Consider the following 15,882-nt stretch of genomic DNA (forward strand, 5'->3'; position numbering starts at 1 on the left):
ATAATGAATGTGTTGTACTGAGAATGTGGTCTGTGTTACCAGCCGGGGTAGAGGTTTCCAAAAGAGTAGGCAATGTAGCCGCCCATGGAGACCACAATGGTCCACTTGCAGCCCAGGTTCTTGATGAGGATGGGTGGCAGAAACATGGAGGACAGGATGAAGGACGCATAGATGACACTCAGAGAGGCCATGCCCATCCCTGCCTCCGCATTCAAGCTGCTCTGCAGGAGGAACGGCTCACAGGGGGAACAGGGGGGAGAAGATGGAAGGAGATGGGGGTTGGAGGGAGAGGGGCAGGAAAAGGTGGGATGAGATGGACAGATGTGAAGGGAAAGATGGGGGAAGGGGAGGTGGTGAGGAGGGAAAGGGAGAGGGGTTGCGAGGGAGAAACAACGTAAGAAGTTGGAGAGAAAAGAGACAGGAAGATATGAAGGCAGGAGGAGGAGCTGAACTCATGAAATGCGTCTGTCACGTTGTTAGATGTGTTATCAAGGCTACGAAAAAATCCCTCTCGCTGTATGCATTAAGAGAATGACTGCACATATGTGTAAATGAGAAAATTACATTATCAAGATTGGCTCATATTCACACATAAGTCACATATCTTCTCCTGAAGTCAAAGCACGATCCCATCATACCATACAGTTGAAGACATCTACACGTACAATATTTCCTTTTTATCAGCCTGTATTTTTATCTATAATTGATTTGTAGTTAATCCGCATGGTTCTGCTCATTTCCTGTTCACCTGCATGGGTTTCCTGTCTGTCACGTCCAGTCAATCTGTCTAAGTGCTCACCTGTAAGCTCTGCAGACTTCCAGAGGCTGTGAACAGGGACAGGAAACCTATGGACACCACAAGAACGTTCTTGGTGTTCCTACTGATCATCTTTGCAGCTTCAAACACCCAGAGGGCTCCAATGGACAGAAGAAAAATGAAAGCGTTAAATCTCAGATGCCTGGCTCCAGCTGTCCTCGTAGTGTCAAGAAGAGTCTAGGTCTCTTTAACTTTGTGACGCTCAGATATAGCCAAGGTTGGCTGTTGTCAGAGCCAAGGATTATCCTGCTGGAAGACCATAAACTTAAGGGAATGCAGAATGCCTTATATCTGTTCTAATCCATTGTTGTTTTACCTTATCAATCATTGTATGGAGACTGCTTTGGAAACTAACCCAATGATCCTCCCCTTACTTTAGTGTGAGTGTGCACGGATGTGTGCCTACTCCCAAATCTGAACTCTGGGTAAAACTAGGCTTAGGTAAACAATGTGACCTGGGCTGACCACTATCTTACTAGAGAGGTCATCAAATATGTTAATCATATGGTCAAGCTTAGAGGGGTCAGAGAGCGCAAACACGCACTCACGCACGCGCACAAGGTCTATGCAAGGGAGCCAATGAAAGGAGACCCATGTGACGTTGTATGAATCAATGTCTGTGAAGCGTGGCGTTGCTTAAATGGTTAGCTAGCACAGCAAGCTAACGGACAAACTTTGAATCACCACAGCGTGTTATGTCTTTGTCTCCTTGTGGGCTGGCCGCAAGTAATAAAGCTTTCTTAACTTCTTTACCAACTGAGCAATACTAATACTAATAGTATGACGGGGTCAGATGTCTGAGTGGTTAGGGAGTCAGGCTATTAATCAGAAGGTTGTTGGTTCAATTTCCAGCCCTGCATAATGATGTTGTGTCCTTGGGCAAGGCACTTCACCCTACTTGGCTCACAGAGAATGTGTCTGTACTTACTGTTGCTCTGGATAAGAGCGTCTGCTAAAAGTCTAAATGTGATAAATTAATATTTTTGACACAATGGTCCTTTTAGAGCCGGATCTTCAACATCCTTTCCTTCATCCAGGAAGAACTGAAATTGTGCACAACAATGGAGAAAGAACTCGCGGCAAATAATTGTTGTTTAAAAATAATTGCCCTCCAACGAGTTTTTCCCTGGGGGATGGAACGGTTACAAGATTCTGGACTATTTAGTGGCACAGCTTTCAGTGGACAAGGTAAGAAGAACATTTGAAATGTATAGTTGCATCAAAGCGTATGGAAGCACAAGAGGGGACACTGGTGCTTCTTTGGTAACATAGCTACATACTAGCTAGAGTTATAACAGAAAGAGACACAATATGACAACAAAGTCCAAGTGGACTCAAAGAAAGCAGTGTTCGGCAATCAACTGCAACAACTATTTATGCCCTTCACCGCTTTCCCAAAGACCCTGACTGGTAAATTTTGTCAGTAGTGTAATCTTATACACCTGCTACCTTCAACGTTTTTTTAGGCTAGTAGTAGGCTAGTAAACTTAATTCCTTCTAGAAACTGCAGGTCCTAGCCATAGAAACCACAATCATTATTTATAGGGATATGACACTAAATTAAAAGGAGCTTATTAAATTCATTTGCTGAATTCACATATTTCATTGATAACTTATTTTTGTATGTACAGTACAGTACTGTAACGTTATGTGTAGAGCTACCTCTTGGGAAACGGTCTAACGTTAGGCTATTACAACATTATATGAACTCATATCACTTTATCATTACCTGTCACACTTTGCCTAATGTAGAGAGTAATATAACTAATGAAATAATTGAACTTCCCTGTCTCCTTTCCTCCTTTCTGTGGAAAGAAAGCCTGGTTAAGTAGCAACTTCTTTTATCTGTTATAGCTTAATTGAGTTCACAAAAGCTACAAAGATCAATTTGGGATGTTTGACTAAAAGTACATAGACAACTAGCAATGAGAGACAGAAACAACAAGAGCTACTGTATGTACACGGGCTTGGCAACAGGTGCTGTTGATCAGGGCCAGGGAGGTCAATCACACGGGTAGAGGACACTGAAACGAGAGGAGGGATGAGTACACACAACAGGAATGGAAAAGACAAGACGTGGGATGGGACGTGACAAGCATTTTCTGCACTTACAGCTGGAACATGGCAACACCTCAATTCCACACACACTACCTCACACTTTTTTTTCCACCCGTTGTCCATTGTCCATCAGAATTTAAGATTTGTTTCTCTTATGCATGGACACATGCCCACAAACATACTGTACACACTACGCTGATGTATGGTAGCGGACTAAGTATTGGCACACTGTGTCCCCCACAAAACTTCAGGAACAGTACAATGTGTTGTTGCATAACCCTAAGACACTTGACAGCACAATAGAAAAATTGACCATTTTGATTGTTTACATCTGCAACACTGAACTCCAGTTTAGAAGTCTACGTTCCAAGTATACATGTGATTGATCAGAAATCTTCCTTGGCTACACTGTACCCTTGGGCAATGTAAAGGGTAAAACATATTTAGCGTTATGTAAGATAAGGTAACTATATGAGTAGATTGCCAGGTGTGAAACAAGCTCTTTGCTGCTGGGCTCAATCTCACTCGCTCATGTCTTCTTTGTTGGAGTTCACAGAGGAAATAACCTCTGTGTGTGTTAGAATGATCACTTGGTTTTTACACACATTCATGGATTCCAGCACCCTCTACTGACAGTATATAAAAAATCATATATACAATATATATTGTGTTTACAGTAATTATTACAATATTGGTTTCCATGTTTCACAATGCTATATCTCATACTCCAATACAGTATGGGACCCATACTATGGGTCTATGGCTCTCCTACAGTTGCCACAGTGTGTGCCTGTGCCCCAATCAAGATGTCACTGTGTCAGGGTAGGATTCACGCACACACTGTGGTGAGAAATGCCTTCATACACAGCAGGCTGGGTGGAGGAAATAAGGAATGGAGAAGAATGAATGAGGTGAGATTGTCAGTTTGTGTTTGTTGTGAGAAATAAAAAGGCGCTGTTTGGCTCATCTGACTACTTTTTTAAAATATTCCACAAATGTAAGCAATTGTCATACAGATACGATACAATTAAGATTCAATACAATCTTCGTGATTGTAAAACCCTAAAACAAAAATGCGATACATTCATTGAAAGACCAGAAGATTTGAACATATAACACATGGAAATACATCTAACTGATAAAAAAAGGGTATTAGTGATCTGCAGATTGGAGAGTTTAACAAACACCTCAACATATTGTCAACCAGTTGATGACCAACGGTACCAGAAAAGCCTTTCTGAGACATGAAAGTAGTTTATAAACTCTTTTTTTTTAAATATAAGTTTAAATTGTACTCATCTTGAATGTTAGGGGTCACTTCGTTAGATGTAAGGCGAGTCATGGGTAACTGCAGACCTCACTGAACTACTGCTAAAAAGGTTTCAGATTTTTTCTTGGGAATTTCTGATGCAGGAGTTTCATGTTCCTCCTGCATGAATAACATGCAGATAGATGAATCATTAATTTCTAAATTCATAGAAAGAGCAATTTCTATGTAGTTAACCTGATATAAGAACTAATATACTTAATTTGATAGAAACAAGCAATGTTTAATGAAATCCAGGGCTACTGGGTTGGTAAATGAAGTGCTGTCCCATCTCAGGCTCCTACCAACAGCCGCTGTAGCATAGAACCACACACCACCTTGTTCAAGCTGTACTGTACTGAGACTGACTGTGCTGCTCCCAGTCTACCCTGATTGTATTTGTTCCAGGGCATCTGTGTTCTATAATGGTGGGTCTAATCAACAACATAGACAATCTCCATGACAGGGTGGACTAGTATGGATAGACTGCATGTTAGCAATATTAACCCACAGAATTTCTTTGATTTACTAGGCCCACAGGTTGCCTATCAAGCACCCTTACCATAGCAAGTCACCTCTAGTCTCCATCATACCCGTGACGGGCCCAAATGGAAATTGACACATTTTAAAAGGTGATGTGGGTGGCTCTTAAAAGAGCCTTTGGGTATAACAGAAGTGAAATGGCACCCGTTTACTTGGAGCTAGTGTACTTAGTCACCGCCTTTGTGCCTTCAGACACGGCGTGCTTAGCCAATTCACCGGGGAGCAGTAGGCGGACGGCGGTCTGGATCTCCCTAGAGGTGATGGTTGAACGCTTGTTGTAGTGGGCCAAGCGGGAAGATTCACCGGCGATACGCTCAAAAATGTCGTTGACAAAGGAATTCATGATTCCCATGGCCTTGGACGAGATACCGGTATCGGGGTGGACCTGTTTAAGTACTTTGTACACGTAGATGGCATAGCTCTCCTTCCTTGACTTTCTGCGCTTCTTGCCTCCCTTCGCAGTAGTCTTGGAGACGCCTTTCTTAGATCCCTTCTTGGGCGCTGACTTGGCTGGCTCAGGCATGTTGACGTCGCGTTTCTGGTCAAGAAAGACTTAGTGGCTAAACGGTCGCTTCCCTGTATTTATAGGGGGTGGGATGCAAAAATATAGGCACACTTCCCAGCACTACGAGGCGTTGACGTGGTGAAACGCGCGTGCGCCATAATTATTTGCCTCCTCTATCTTTTCTCGGTGGATTTTGTTGGCATCTATCCAGCGCATGCGTGCATCTTGCGGACGACATGCGCTTGCCACCCTTAAGTATCCATTTTGTTACCATTAAAAGTTGCCACTTTGTTTCATGTTTTGTTACGGATTGGTTTCAACCAACGTGTTTCCTTTTAAAGGTCAGAGGCTATTTCTATGTCTAATGTCTACTTAAATAAATTAACCTCCTACACAATTTTACTGTAAAAAAAAAAAGAATTTTTTCAATTACTATAATTTGCCACTTTAATCTGAACAGTAGCCTCATTTATGTCGCAGATAACCTAACCGTCCTAACCTTACAAACGAAATCAAGCCTCACTAAAACGAGTCCGACTACAATCCTAGCGTAATACATACTATAATAATTTATGGAGGAACTGGTACACTAAATAGATTTTTTAATGACCAGCAATTTTTCGTGGTGATAAGTTCCAGCCTAGAATCAAAAGTTGTGTGCGTTGTGCTCTTGCACTCATGCCCATGTAGGAAATCGGCCTACGTCGTTAACACTCATCCCCATCTATGTATTTTCAACCTGATCCACCACAGGCAATTTGCATTGGTTCAGTGACAACTTCGGGGAAGAATACATCGCTTACAACACTGAAATGAATATGGATGTCTCTTAACTGAATTTATGGGTGGCTCTTAAAAGAGCCTTTGGGGTTAGGTGCCGTAAACGGGTCAAAATTAGTTAACCGCCGAAGCCGTACAGGGTGCGTCCCTGGCGTTTGAGGGCGTAGACGACGTCCATGGCGGTCACAGTCTTCCTCTTAGCATGCTCGGTGTAGGTTACAGCATCACGGATAACGTTCTCAAGAAATACCTTGAGAACTCCACGAGTCTCTTCGTAGATCAGGCCTGAGATTCGCTTGACGCCGCCACGACGAGCAAGACGACGGATTGCTGGCTTGGTTATGCCCTGTATATTATCTCTCAAAACTTTACGGTGACGCTTGGCGCCTCCCTTGCCAAGTCCTTTACCTCCTTTGCCTCTTCCTGACATGACGTAAATTACTTGTATTAACACTTACAATGAATTGCGCACAGACTCACTGATTATTTGTATCGACAGTACGGACGTGAAGGAACACTGCAAGCGCCATTTTTATAATCTCTGTGGAGTTGCAATTAAAGGGACTGTCTCCCAACATGGCCTTCTGTATGCTGACACTATTTTGTCATGTGTAGTTCATATTCTCAAAAGGTAATGAAAGGGATCGCGATAATCATACAGCGATCGGTTATACCCCCCTGGGAGCCAAGTAAAAGTAGTGTTTTCCATTTATTTATTTTTTTTATTTCCTGTTTATTTAGTCTTTAAACATCTTACAATTTAGACTTTCGAAAAAGTATTTACATTTTCATATGTACACTGTAGTGGACAGCGGGATCATTTTTGCGTGGAAAGACAAACTTAGAGGATAGAAAAACTGAACCTATTATGGCTGTAGAGTGACAATACGGGTTGTAGGTTCATCTTGACAGTCAGGAAGCCCATGTAGCACAGGTGTGAATCTATAAGGTTAAAGGAAAAAACACCTATGAAAAGTAATAAACAAGAACAATACTTAAACCTCACGCAAATCAAATTAGATCCAATGTAGTCAGGTGGTAGTGCATCATTATAAAATTATAGTATTGACCATAGGCCTACTCATGGAAAATAACTTGGCATTCTTGAGAAATTTTGTATTCATTTCATGGCATCACTGTGCAATCTTCAAATCTTAAGAATAAAAGATACATATAACATAAATAATCCTAACCCTTTACTAAATACAACCTATGTGCTACTAGATGATGAGAGAGATGAGGATGAGTTTGAGCCTTGGATAGAAGAAGATGTTGGAAGATGATGCAGGACACAGAGACAGACAGACAGACAGATAAGGAAAGATGTTGCCCTCTTTGGGCAAATTTAACAAAAGGGTGTGTTGTCACATTTAAATGTGGAGAGTAGTATTTAAAACTTACACTAATTGTAGTAATACAAAACATTTAATATTTCAAAACATAGGCCTATAATATATACAGATATTCATATAATCAACTATATTGGAGACAGAGGCTTGGGGAATCTGCACCATGTTACAACATATTCTTGTGTGTGTGTCTGTGTGTGTGTGTGTGTGTGTGGGGGGGGGGGGGGGGGATTGCCACATTGTAAATAAAAACGGTGGAAAATGCAGCCTTTATTATTATTGTTGTTGTTGTTGTTATTATTAATTATTTAATCTACATAGTGTTTTACATAATGTGGGCACATGTAGTTTCTAGAGATATGCATAATAAACTCATTAAAAAAAAAACATACTTCTTTAATGTAGAGGCAGTGATTAACCTACATCTCTGTTCAGCAGACAACTGATCTTTGTATTCTTTAAACGTCTTAAAGCCTCTTGGGGGCTTTGAAGGTGCTTAACAATGGATATCGTTTTAGGACACTTGGGAGTGATTGTAGTGAACTAGGCCTACCAGTTTTTAACTGTCACTTGGGGTTACACATTACAAAGACACATTTCAGTTTGAATTTGATTTATGTACTGAAACAGCAAATTCTACACGTTCAAATGTTCAGATCGTTATGATCCATGTTCTTGTTTCAATTGCAAATGACCAATTGTGAATTTTGATCTTCAAAAATAACTTACGTTCCACATACATATTTCGAGTAGGAGTAGGCTACCTTGATTTGTTCAGGGTTACATTTTACACGTCTTGTCACGCATATTTGTGTATTTAATTTCCTCCGTCTAATTATTAAAAAGCAGCGATTCAAATAGGGTGTTTTCTTCATTCAGAAAGTAAGTATTGAAACTTGTCTCAGAATGTTTGTATTCAGAATGTCTTTAGTCTGAACGGTCATCGTAAACTTTAAACATTAGTCATGGTCTTTTGACACTGTGTCGTGCTATGTCCGTGACAGATAACCATAGACTTAACTTGACATCATGTATTCACATTTCTACACACTCTCTCTACTCCTTGCAATTTCATGAGGTGAAATGCTAAGGCCACAGGTCGATGTTTGTGTCTCGGGTCCAGGTCGCAGCAGTTGGTGCCTTGAGAATGACACCACAACTGATAAACATAATGGTGTAGGCTATGGATAATATCCTGCGTAACATGCGTCGCTATTGGTGGCTGTGAGTACACACCATGAGTAATGTTTTCAAAGAAATTAATTGGGTAAAAGTGCTGTATTTAGTAATTCAGCCTTTCTCGGAGAGTGAAAATATAGGGCAAATCATTTGGGGAAGGGAGACAGAACCCACCGATGGCTCGGGACTTGAGACCTGTGTTTTACGCGACTCAAAAGACGCACATTAAAAACCTTCTGCACCCGAATTGGCTACCCCAAAGCTACAAAGTTTATTGCCTGACATCTTGGCCCACTGTGCAACGTGTACTGGTCGGAAGAGAATACACTTTTAAACACTTTAGAGGAAAAATGGCATCGGTGTACCCGTGCGCAAAGCTTACTCTCAGAGTTCAACGCTGGCGTGTTGGGACAGTTGCAACAAAAAACACGAGGCTTCCACTACTTGAACAAGTTTATTATGAGCAATAAAAAGTTTACTTTCCAGCCACCGATGCTTTTGGACAGTTTGTCTATTCCAGCTGCGATTTTTACACCGTTATACACGAGGAGAAAACACAAGTGGCAACGCTTGTCGATTGCAGACAGCGGTCGATCTGACTAATTGAGTCTACACAGTTCTCATGCCGCCTTTAAGGCCAGCCCCCAGCCCGGAGCCGAACACTACTCCCGAGCACACAAATCAGTTGAGTTTACTCGAGCGATCGGTTCAAACGACAGACATGGCAGAAGTCGCCCCAGCAGCACCCGCTCCGGCCAAGGCACCCAAGAAGAAGGCAGCAGTTAAGCCCAAGAAAGCGGGACCCAGCGTTGGTGAGCTGATAGTTAAGGCTGTGTCCGCCTCGAAAGAACGCAGCGGCGTGTCCCTGGCAGCGCTCAAGAAGGCTCTTTCTGCCGGTGGCTACGATGTAGAGAAGAACAACTCCCGCGTCAAGATCGCAGTCAGGGGGCTGGTTACGAAGGGGACCTTGGTCCAGACCAAGGGAACCGGCGCCTCAGGGTCTTTTAAGATCAACAAGGCCGCTGAGATCAAGGCAAAGAAGCCTGTCAAGAAAGCCGTCACTCCGAAGCCCAAGAAAGTTGTCGCCAAGAAGCCCGCTGCGGCCAAGAAGCCCAAGAAGGCTGTGGCAAAGAAGCCAGCAGCTGCCAAGAAGTCTCCTAAGAAGGTTAAGAAGCCCGTGGCAGCCAAGAAGGCTACCAAGAGCCCCAAAAAGGCTAAGAAGCCTTTGACGCCCAAGAAGGTAGCAGCCAAGAGCCCCAAGAAGGCAGTCAAGGCAGCCAAACCCAAAGCGGCCAAGCCCAAGGCAAAGAAGGCAACACCCAAGAAGAAGTAATTTCTTGAATACAACTCCTACGTGGCAATTGCATTGCTCAGTTCTATTTCGTGGAGCTCCGCCCCATAGGGGAGCTCTGCTCCTATTGGTTTACCCGCTGCCTAGTGCAGCTAATGACTGAAGATCAAAATGTATACACACCTGTCTCTCACACAGGTGCCCTATATAAAGGGGTGACAGCCATCACTCATCCTCCCAAAAGAATTCAGCACGGGTTGTTCGAATTTAGTGGCTGAAGAATTACGAATTCCTAAGATGAGCTTTTCCATTCCGCCGCTCCCGCGCAAGGCTCTTTTAAGAGCCCAATGCCGGTGCCGTTTCTTGGAGGCCGATGGAGACCACCACGAATTTTGTTTCGTGTGCTTGGGACCTCGGCATGCCAGGGACGGTTTGGTGGACTCTCCTGTCTGCTTGTCGTGCGCTGGTCTCTCCGTTTCGGAGAGGCGGCTGCGTCACGACTTCTTTCAGGTGGAGGAGCCCCTCGAGGATGTGGTCTCTGCTCTGCTCTCCGAGGAGGAGAGTTCGGAATTTGAGGACCACCTCGAGGCGGCTATTGAGGTGCACGCATCTGGGCGGGAACCTCCTGTGGAGGCTTTCTTCCCAGGCGTGTTGCGGTCAACCCCCCCTCACTTCTCTGAGGTAAAAGGGCGCGGGTTATCCTCAGCCTCAGAGGATGATGAGGAGCCGGCTCCCGCCCCTCCCGTCTCCTCAGTGCTGTCTCGCAGGGCAGACTTCCCGTCAGTCATCGCGAAGGCAGCAGAAATAATGGGCGTTCCCCTGCCGGCCTCTCCTCCTGTGGAGGAAGATGACCCGTGGGATGTCGGCCCTCATGCCAAGCGCATGAAAGCCTCAAAGCCCTTGTGCCCCACTATGCCGAAACTGGCAGATTATGTGCAGGGCTCATGGGAAGCACCGTTAGTGGCTAACGCCCCGGTCAAGGCGCTCCTCCCGTTCACGAGGGTGAGCGGGCTGGGTGAGGCAGCCAAGTCCGGTCCCCCACCCTTGGAGCCGTCCCTCGTAGCTTACCTTGTACCAGGGGCAAGCACCTGGATGACGGCGAGGAAGGCGACCCTGCCATCAGCCCGGGACAAGCTTACTGCCTCTCTGGCAGACAAGGCGTATGTCTGGGGTGCGCAGGCAGCGGCTGCCTCTGGGAACGCCGCCCTTCTGACGGCGGCAGTCTCCAAGCTCTCTACGGAGAGACCTGAGGGACTGTCGGCCGAGGAGACGTCGTGGGTTGCCAGGATGGCATCCGCCGCGCTCCACCTGAATCAGGGGGCAGCGATTTGCGCTGGCAGAACGATGGGCAACAGCGTTGTACTTCATCGCCACCTGTGGCTGTCACTAACGGCCATGAGGGAGGCGGACAAGTCCGCCCTGCTCAACGCTCCAGTGGCTAGCGAGGGCTTGTTTGGACCGGCTGTGGCGTCAGCCTCCGAACGCTTCTCGCGCCTGGAGGAGGAGAGGAAGCACCTGCTAGGGCATATGCCCCTGCAGAAGAAGGGTAACACTGCTCCCTTCTCTGTTTCCACAGGTTCCTCGCAAGGCAAGAGGAAACGAGCTCGACGTCCGGTGGCACGAGCGGCCGCTGCGACGCAGGCTGCTCCTCCCGCGGCACCTGTTCCACCCTCAGCTGCCCCCCCCTCGAGAGCGGGTTACAGCCGTCCACCTAACACCAGCTGGCGTGGTGGCGGAGGGGGAAAAAAGAGGAGAGCGTGACTGGCGGCGGGGACCGAGGCATCGGTCAGTTCCCAGAAAGACAAGTGTTCCATTCAGTACCTCTTACGTTTTCGACGAGTACAGAGCTGAGCACTCGTACTGCTGTCGAGCGGGTTAATGAGTTGGTTTCGGTTCGCGAGTTGTCCTCAACGAGTGAAACCGAACCATCAAGCACCGCGCACGTAGCGGAGTCAGGCCCAGCTAGCAAGCGTGTGGCCAGACCGCTATCCGTCTCTGTGCCCCATTACACGGCGTGGGGCTCTGTCAAGTCACAAGAGACATCGCTGCCGCTGTGCGCCCAGAGCTCTGACCGCGATGTAAGACCTCTCGAGGCTCATAGCGAGGACGGAGCTCAGACATCTCTTGGCCAGGGGGCGCAGCCCCAGCCCTTTCGAGTCGACCCCACCTTGGGCTGTGCCGCCGGTTCGGTGCACAGCGGCGGCTGGGGTCAGACGAGAGTACGGCCGTTTCCTGTCTGTGGCTCCGCAGCTGAACGCACGCCCGCTCTCTCTGCGTTATGCAGAGTGGCGAGAGTCATGCTCACTGCCAAGCTGGCTAGACAGGATACTGAGAGAGGGTTATGCCATCCAGTTCATGCGGACTCCCCCTCCCTTCAGAGGAGTGAGGGAGACACGCTTATCCTGTCCGCAGAAAGCACTCGCGCTCCGGAAGGAGATAACGAGCTTGCTGACCAAAGGGACGGTGATCCCGGTCCCCAGAGATCAGGAGAACTCGGGTCTCTACTCCCCTTATTTTTTGGTTCCCAAGAAAAACGGGGGGATGAGACCGATTCTAGATCTGAGGGTGCTCAACGAGAGTGTGGCCAAACGGCCCTTTCGCATGCTGACGATAAAACGTTTGCTGACTTGTGTACAGCGGAACGACTTTGGGATCAGCATAGATCTGAAGGACGCGTATTTCCACGTGCCTATCAATCTGAAGCACAGGAGGTTTCTGCGTTTTGCCTTCGAAGGAAAAAAGTACGAGTACACGCGCCTGCCGTTTGGGTACGCGCTGGCTCCTCGAACTTTTTCCAAGTGCGTGGAAGCAGCTCTGGAACCGTTACGGCGGAGAGGAATACGCATTCTGGCGTACCTCGACGACCTGTTAGTTCTAGCTCAGTCTCCGGACAGAGCGATCCAGGACGCGTCCTCACTGGTGAGTCAGCTCAGCCGGTTGGGGTTCGCTGTCAACTGGGAGAAGAGCGCTCCATGGCCCGCTCAACAGTTTACCTACCTAGGTATCCATTTGGACACTGTTGGGATGAGAGCCAGACTGTCGGCACCACGGAGAGAGGCTATTTCTATAGCTCTCCGTGCGTACCGGGTCTCACGCTCAATCACCGCGCTGTCGGTGATGTCCCTGTTGGGGTTGATGGCGGCAGCGCATGTAGTAGTGCCATTAGGCCTGTTATACATGCGCAAGCTGCAGAGATGGTTTGCTCAGCTGCGGTTGGATCCGGTGCGACACCGCCGCAGACTGCTAGTGATACCGAGATCAGTCAGAGCCGATCTGAACCATTGGAGAGACCCGCGTGTCATGACGCGCGGAGTCGACATGGGCAGAGTGACATCCCTCTACCCGGTCTTTACGGATGCGTCCCTGACCGGGTGGGGTGGAGTATGTCAGGCGGGCTCGATAGGAGGAAGGTGGGAACCGTCAGAGACGCGTCACATCAACCTCCTAGAGCTCGAGGCAGTTCGACTGACTCTGTGCCATTTCGCGCCTGTGTTGAAGGGTCAAGACGTTCTCGTCAGATCCGACAACAGGGCGACGGTGGCTTACATCAACAGACAGGGAGGGGTGCGCTCTCCGTCACTTCATCGCTTAGCGGAGGAAGTATGGACTTGGGCTTTCACGCACCTACGCTCCCTGAGAGCTCAGCACATTCCAGGTATGCTCAACGAGGGAGCGGACCTGATGTCAAGGGGCGGCCCGAGAGAGGACGAGTGGAGGTTGAAACCGTCCATCGTTTCTCTGATCTGGGCGCGCTTCGGCCGAGCACAGGTGGATCTGTTTGCGTCACGAGCCAACACACAGTGTCATCTATGGTTCTCGCTGCGCACACAGGACAGACCTCCGCTGGGAGTCGATGCGTTCGCGCACCGTTCCTGGCCGAGAGGTCTGCTGTACGCATTTCCACCTCAAGCCTCCATCCTTCCCTTGCTGGCTCGGGTGAGGTCGGACGGGCTGTCGGTCATTCTGATAGCCCCCGATCGCCCCGGAGCCCCGTGGTTCCCGGAACTGATGGGGATGCTGGTAGGCGGGCCTTGGCCCATACCTCGCCAGATGGATGCGCTCTCTCAGGCCGGAGGCCTGGTGAAGAGCCCTCCGGTGATCGGAGGCCCACTTATGGCTTGGCTACTGAGAGGGACCTCTTAGAGCGCAGAGGTCTGTCTGATGCTGTCATTCAGACCATTCAGAGCGCGCGCGCACAATCTACTGCTAGAGGGTACGCGTCGCGCTGGCGAGCCTTCATGCTATGGTGTGGAAAACAGAACCTTGACCCGGTCTCATGTCCGGTCGAAAGGTTCTTGTGTTTCTTACAATCGTTGTTTGACGAAGGCTTAGCCGCGAGCACTTTGCGTGTTTACGCGGCTGCCATTTCGGCATGTCACGAAGGGTTCGCCAAGACAACATTGTTCAGCCACCCGCTAGTCAAGCGTTTTCTGGCTGGGGTGTGTAGGCTCAGGCCACCTCCGAGAGCGTCAGCACCTACATGGGATTTATCTCTGGTGTTAGACGCTCTGTGTGGGCCACCTTTCGAGCCCCTGGACAATGTGTCGTTACGTCTGCTTTCTCTCAAAACGAGTCTGCTCCTCGCTTTGACTACGGCTAAGCGAGTGAGCGACTTGTGCGCGTTGTCAACACGCGCGGATTGTTTGATCATTTCGGGTGATCGAACAAAAGCAGTGTTGCGCCCTAACCCGGCCTTTATCCCCAAGGTGATTAGCCGAGCGTTCAGGGCACAGAGCTGCAAACTGAGAGCCTTTTTCCCACCTCCGCACAGCGGAGAGGAGGAAAGACGTTTACATAGGCTGTGTCCAGTGCGTGCTCTGTCGCGCTATCTGGAATGCACTGCGAGTATCAGATCTTCTCCCCAGTTACTGATCTGCTACGGTGGATCGAGAGCTGGCTTGCCACTCTCCAAACAGAGACTTTCTCACTGGCTCTGCGAGGCTATTGGTCTTGCGTACGAGTCTATGAGATGTCCCGTGCCACCTGGCATTCGGGCTCATTCCACCCGAGGAGTGGCAGCCTCAGCCGCCATCCTCAGGGGTGTAGGAGTGGAGGAGATTTGTGAAGCAGCGTCTTGGTCGTCGCCTTCACCATTTGTGCGATATTATCTGTTGGACGTTTCCTCCTCATCGTTTGCGCATTCTGTCCTCAGCATGGCTGGTGGATCAGGTGTAGCGAGATGACAACTTCCTAGGTTCTTGTGGACCCTAGATGCAAATTGTTTGTTGATTATATCGCCATATGTGAGACAGGCAGACATTCTCAGTGAGAGGTCTTTACTGTATGTATTCTGTTGCCATTCCAGCTTAGCGGTTGGGCAGGCGAGAGAGAAAAGTTTTTAAGTAAACTTCCCTTGTTTTCTTACCCTGGACGGCTCTCTGTGTCACAGTAGCGGCCTGACCGGGAGGACAGACCCTATGTATTATTACATCAGCAGGTCTGTCCTCGGTGCCTTGTGAGATTATGTGTCTTTTAGATCTGGTCTCACTGGGGGTATATTTGGCCTCGCTCGCTCCGCCTAAACCAATAGGAGCAGAGCTCCCCTATGGGGCGGAGCTCCACGAAATAGAACGATAGTTAATGGAGGTAACTCCAGTTCTATGAGTGGAGCGGAGCCCCATAGGGCTGCAGGCCCAGCTCGACTTATTCAACCCGGCTGTATTTTATACTTTTGGGAGGATGAGTGATGGCTGTCACCCCTTTATATAGGGCACCTGTGTGAGAGACAGGTGTGTATACATTTTGATCTTCAGTCATTAGCTGCACTAGGCAGCGGGTAAACCAATAGGAGCAGAGCTCCCCTATGGGGCTCCGCTCCACTCATAGAACTGGAGTTACCTCCATTAACTATCGTTACACATGCACAAACAAAAGGCTCTTTTAAGAGCCACCAGCTCTTTCCGTAAAAGCGCATCTCCATGTGTTAGTTTACCTCCACAAATACTACGTGTAGGCAAAAGCATACCTATTGCTTTGGATAAATGGGATTATCATACGATGTCGTTGACATGGGCATGTCACCGGTAAAACAGGCCACAAGTATTTGTTACATTG

General features: G+C 47.8%; 3 protein-coding genes and 1 pseudogene across 3 annotated transcripts; 2 read left to right on the top strand and 2 right to left on the bottom strand.

The window, feature by feature from the left end:
• Positions 1-406: 406 nt before the first annotated feature.
• Positions 407-5,335, bottom strand: LOC146286701 (histone H2B-like). Its single transcript, XM_084700413.1, has one exon. It carries the CDS (start codon positions 5,245-5,247, stop codon positions 4,873-4,875), a length of 375 nt encoding a protein of 124 aa, XP_084556539.1. The 5' UTR covers positions 5,248-5,335; the 3' UTR covers positions 407-4,872.
• A 373-nt stretch (positions 5,336-5,708) lies between these two features.
• LOC146286702 (histone H4) lies at positions 5,709-6,448 on the bottom strand. The gene has a single exon (XM_084700414.1). It carries the CDS (start codon positions 6,437-6,439, stop codon positions 6,128-6,130), a length of 312 nt encoding a protein of 103 aa, XP_084556540.1. The 5' UTR covers positions 6,440-6,448; the 3' UTR covers positions 5,709-6,127.
• A 2,810-nt stretch (positions 6,449-9,258) lies between these two features.
• LOC146286703 (histone H1 pseudogene) lies at positions 9,259-9,870 on the top strand (annotated as a pseudogene).
• A 255-nt stretch (positions 9,871-10,125) lies between these two features.
• LOC146286704 (uncharacterized) lies at positions 10,126-15,011 on the top strand. The gene is made up of 4 exons (XM_084700220.1): positions 10,126-11,484; positions 11,859-12,047; positions 12,241-13,933; positions 13,972-15,011. Exons 1-4 carry the CDS (start codon positions 10,126-10,128, stop codon positions 15,009-15,011), a joined length of 4,281 nt encoding a protein of 1,426 aa, XP_084556346.1.
• The last annotated feature ends 871 nt before the right edge of the window (positions 15,012-15,882 follow it).

The sequence above is a fragment of the Hypomesus nipponensis genome, chromosome 6 (assembly GCF_054491055.1).
Source record: "Hypomesus nipponensis isolate SF chromosome 6, ASM5449105v1, whole genome shotgun sequence".
NCBI classification, from domain to species: domain Eukaryota; kingdom Metazoa; phylum Chordata; class Actinopteri; order Osmeriformes; family Osmeridae; genus Hypomesus; species Hypomesus nipponensis.

Coding starts and splice junctions, on each gene's coding strand:
- LOC146286701 (XM_084700413.1), bottom strand. CDS start 5,247: ATGCCTGAGCCAGCCAAGTCAGCGCCCAAGAAGGGATCTAAGAAAGGC.
- LOC146286702 (XM_084700414.1), bottom strand. CDS start 6,439: ATGTCAGGAAGAGGCAAAGGAGGTAAAGGACTTGGCAAGGGAGGCGCC.
- LOC146286704 (XM_084700220.1), top strand. CDS start 10,126: ATGAGCTTTTCCATTCCGCCGCTCCCGCGCAAGGCTCTTTTAAGAGCC. Junction 11,485..11,858: donor CGCAGGCTGCTCCTCCCGCG/GCACCTGTTCCA, acceptor GGCTCTGTCAAG/TCACAAGAGACATCGCTGCC. Junction 12,048..12,240: donor GCGGCTGGGGTCAGACGAGA/GTACGGCCGTTT, acceptor TCCTGTCCGCAG/AAAGCACTCGCGCTCCGGAA.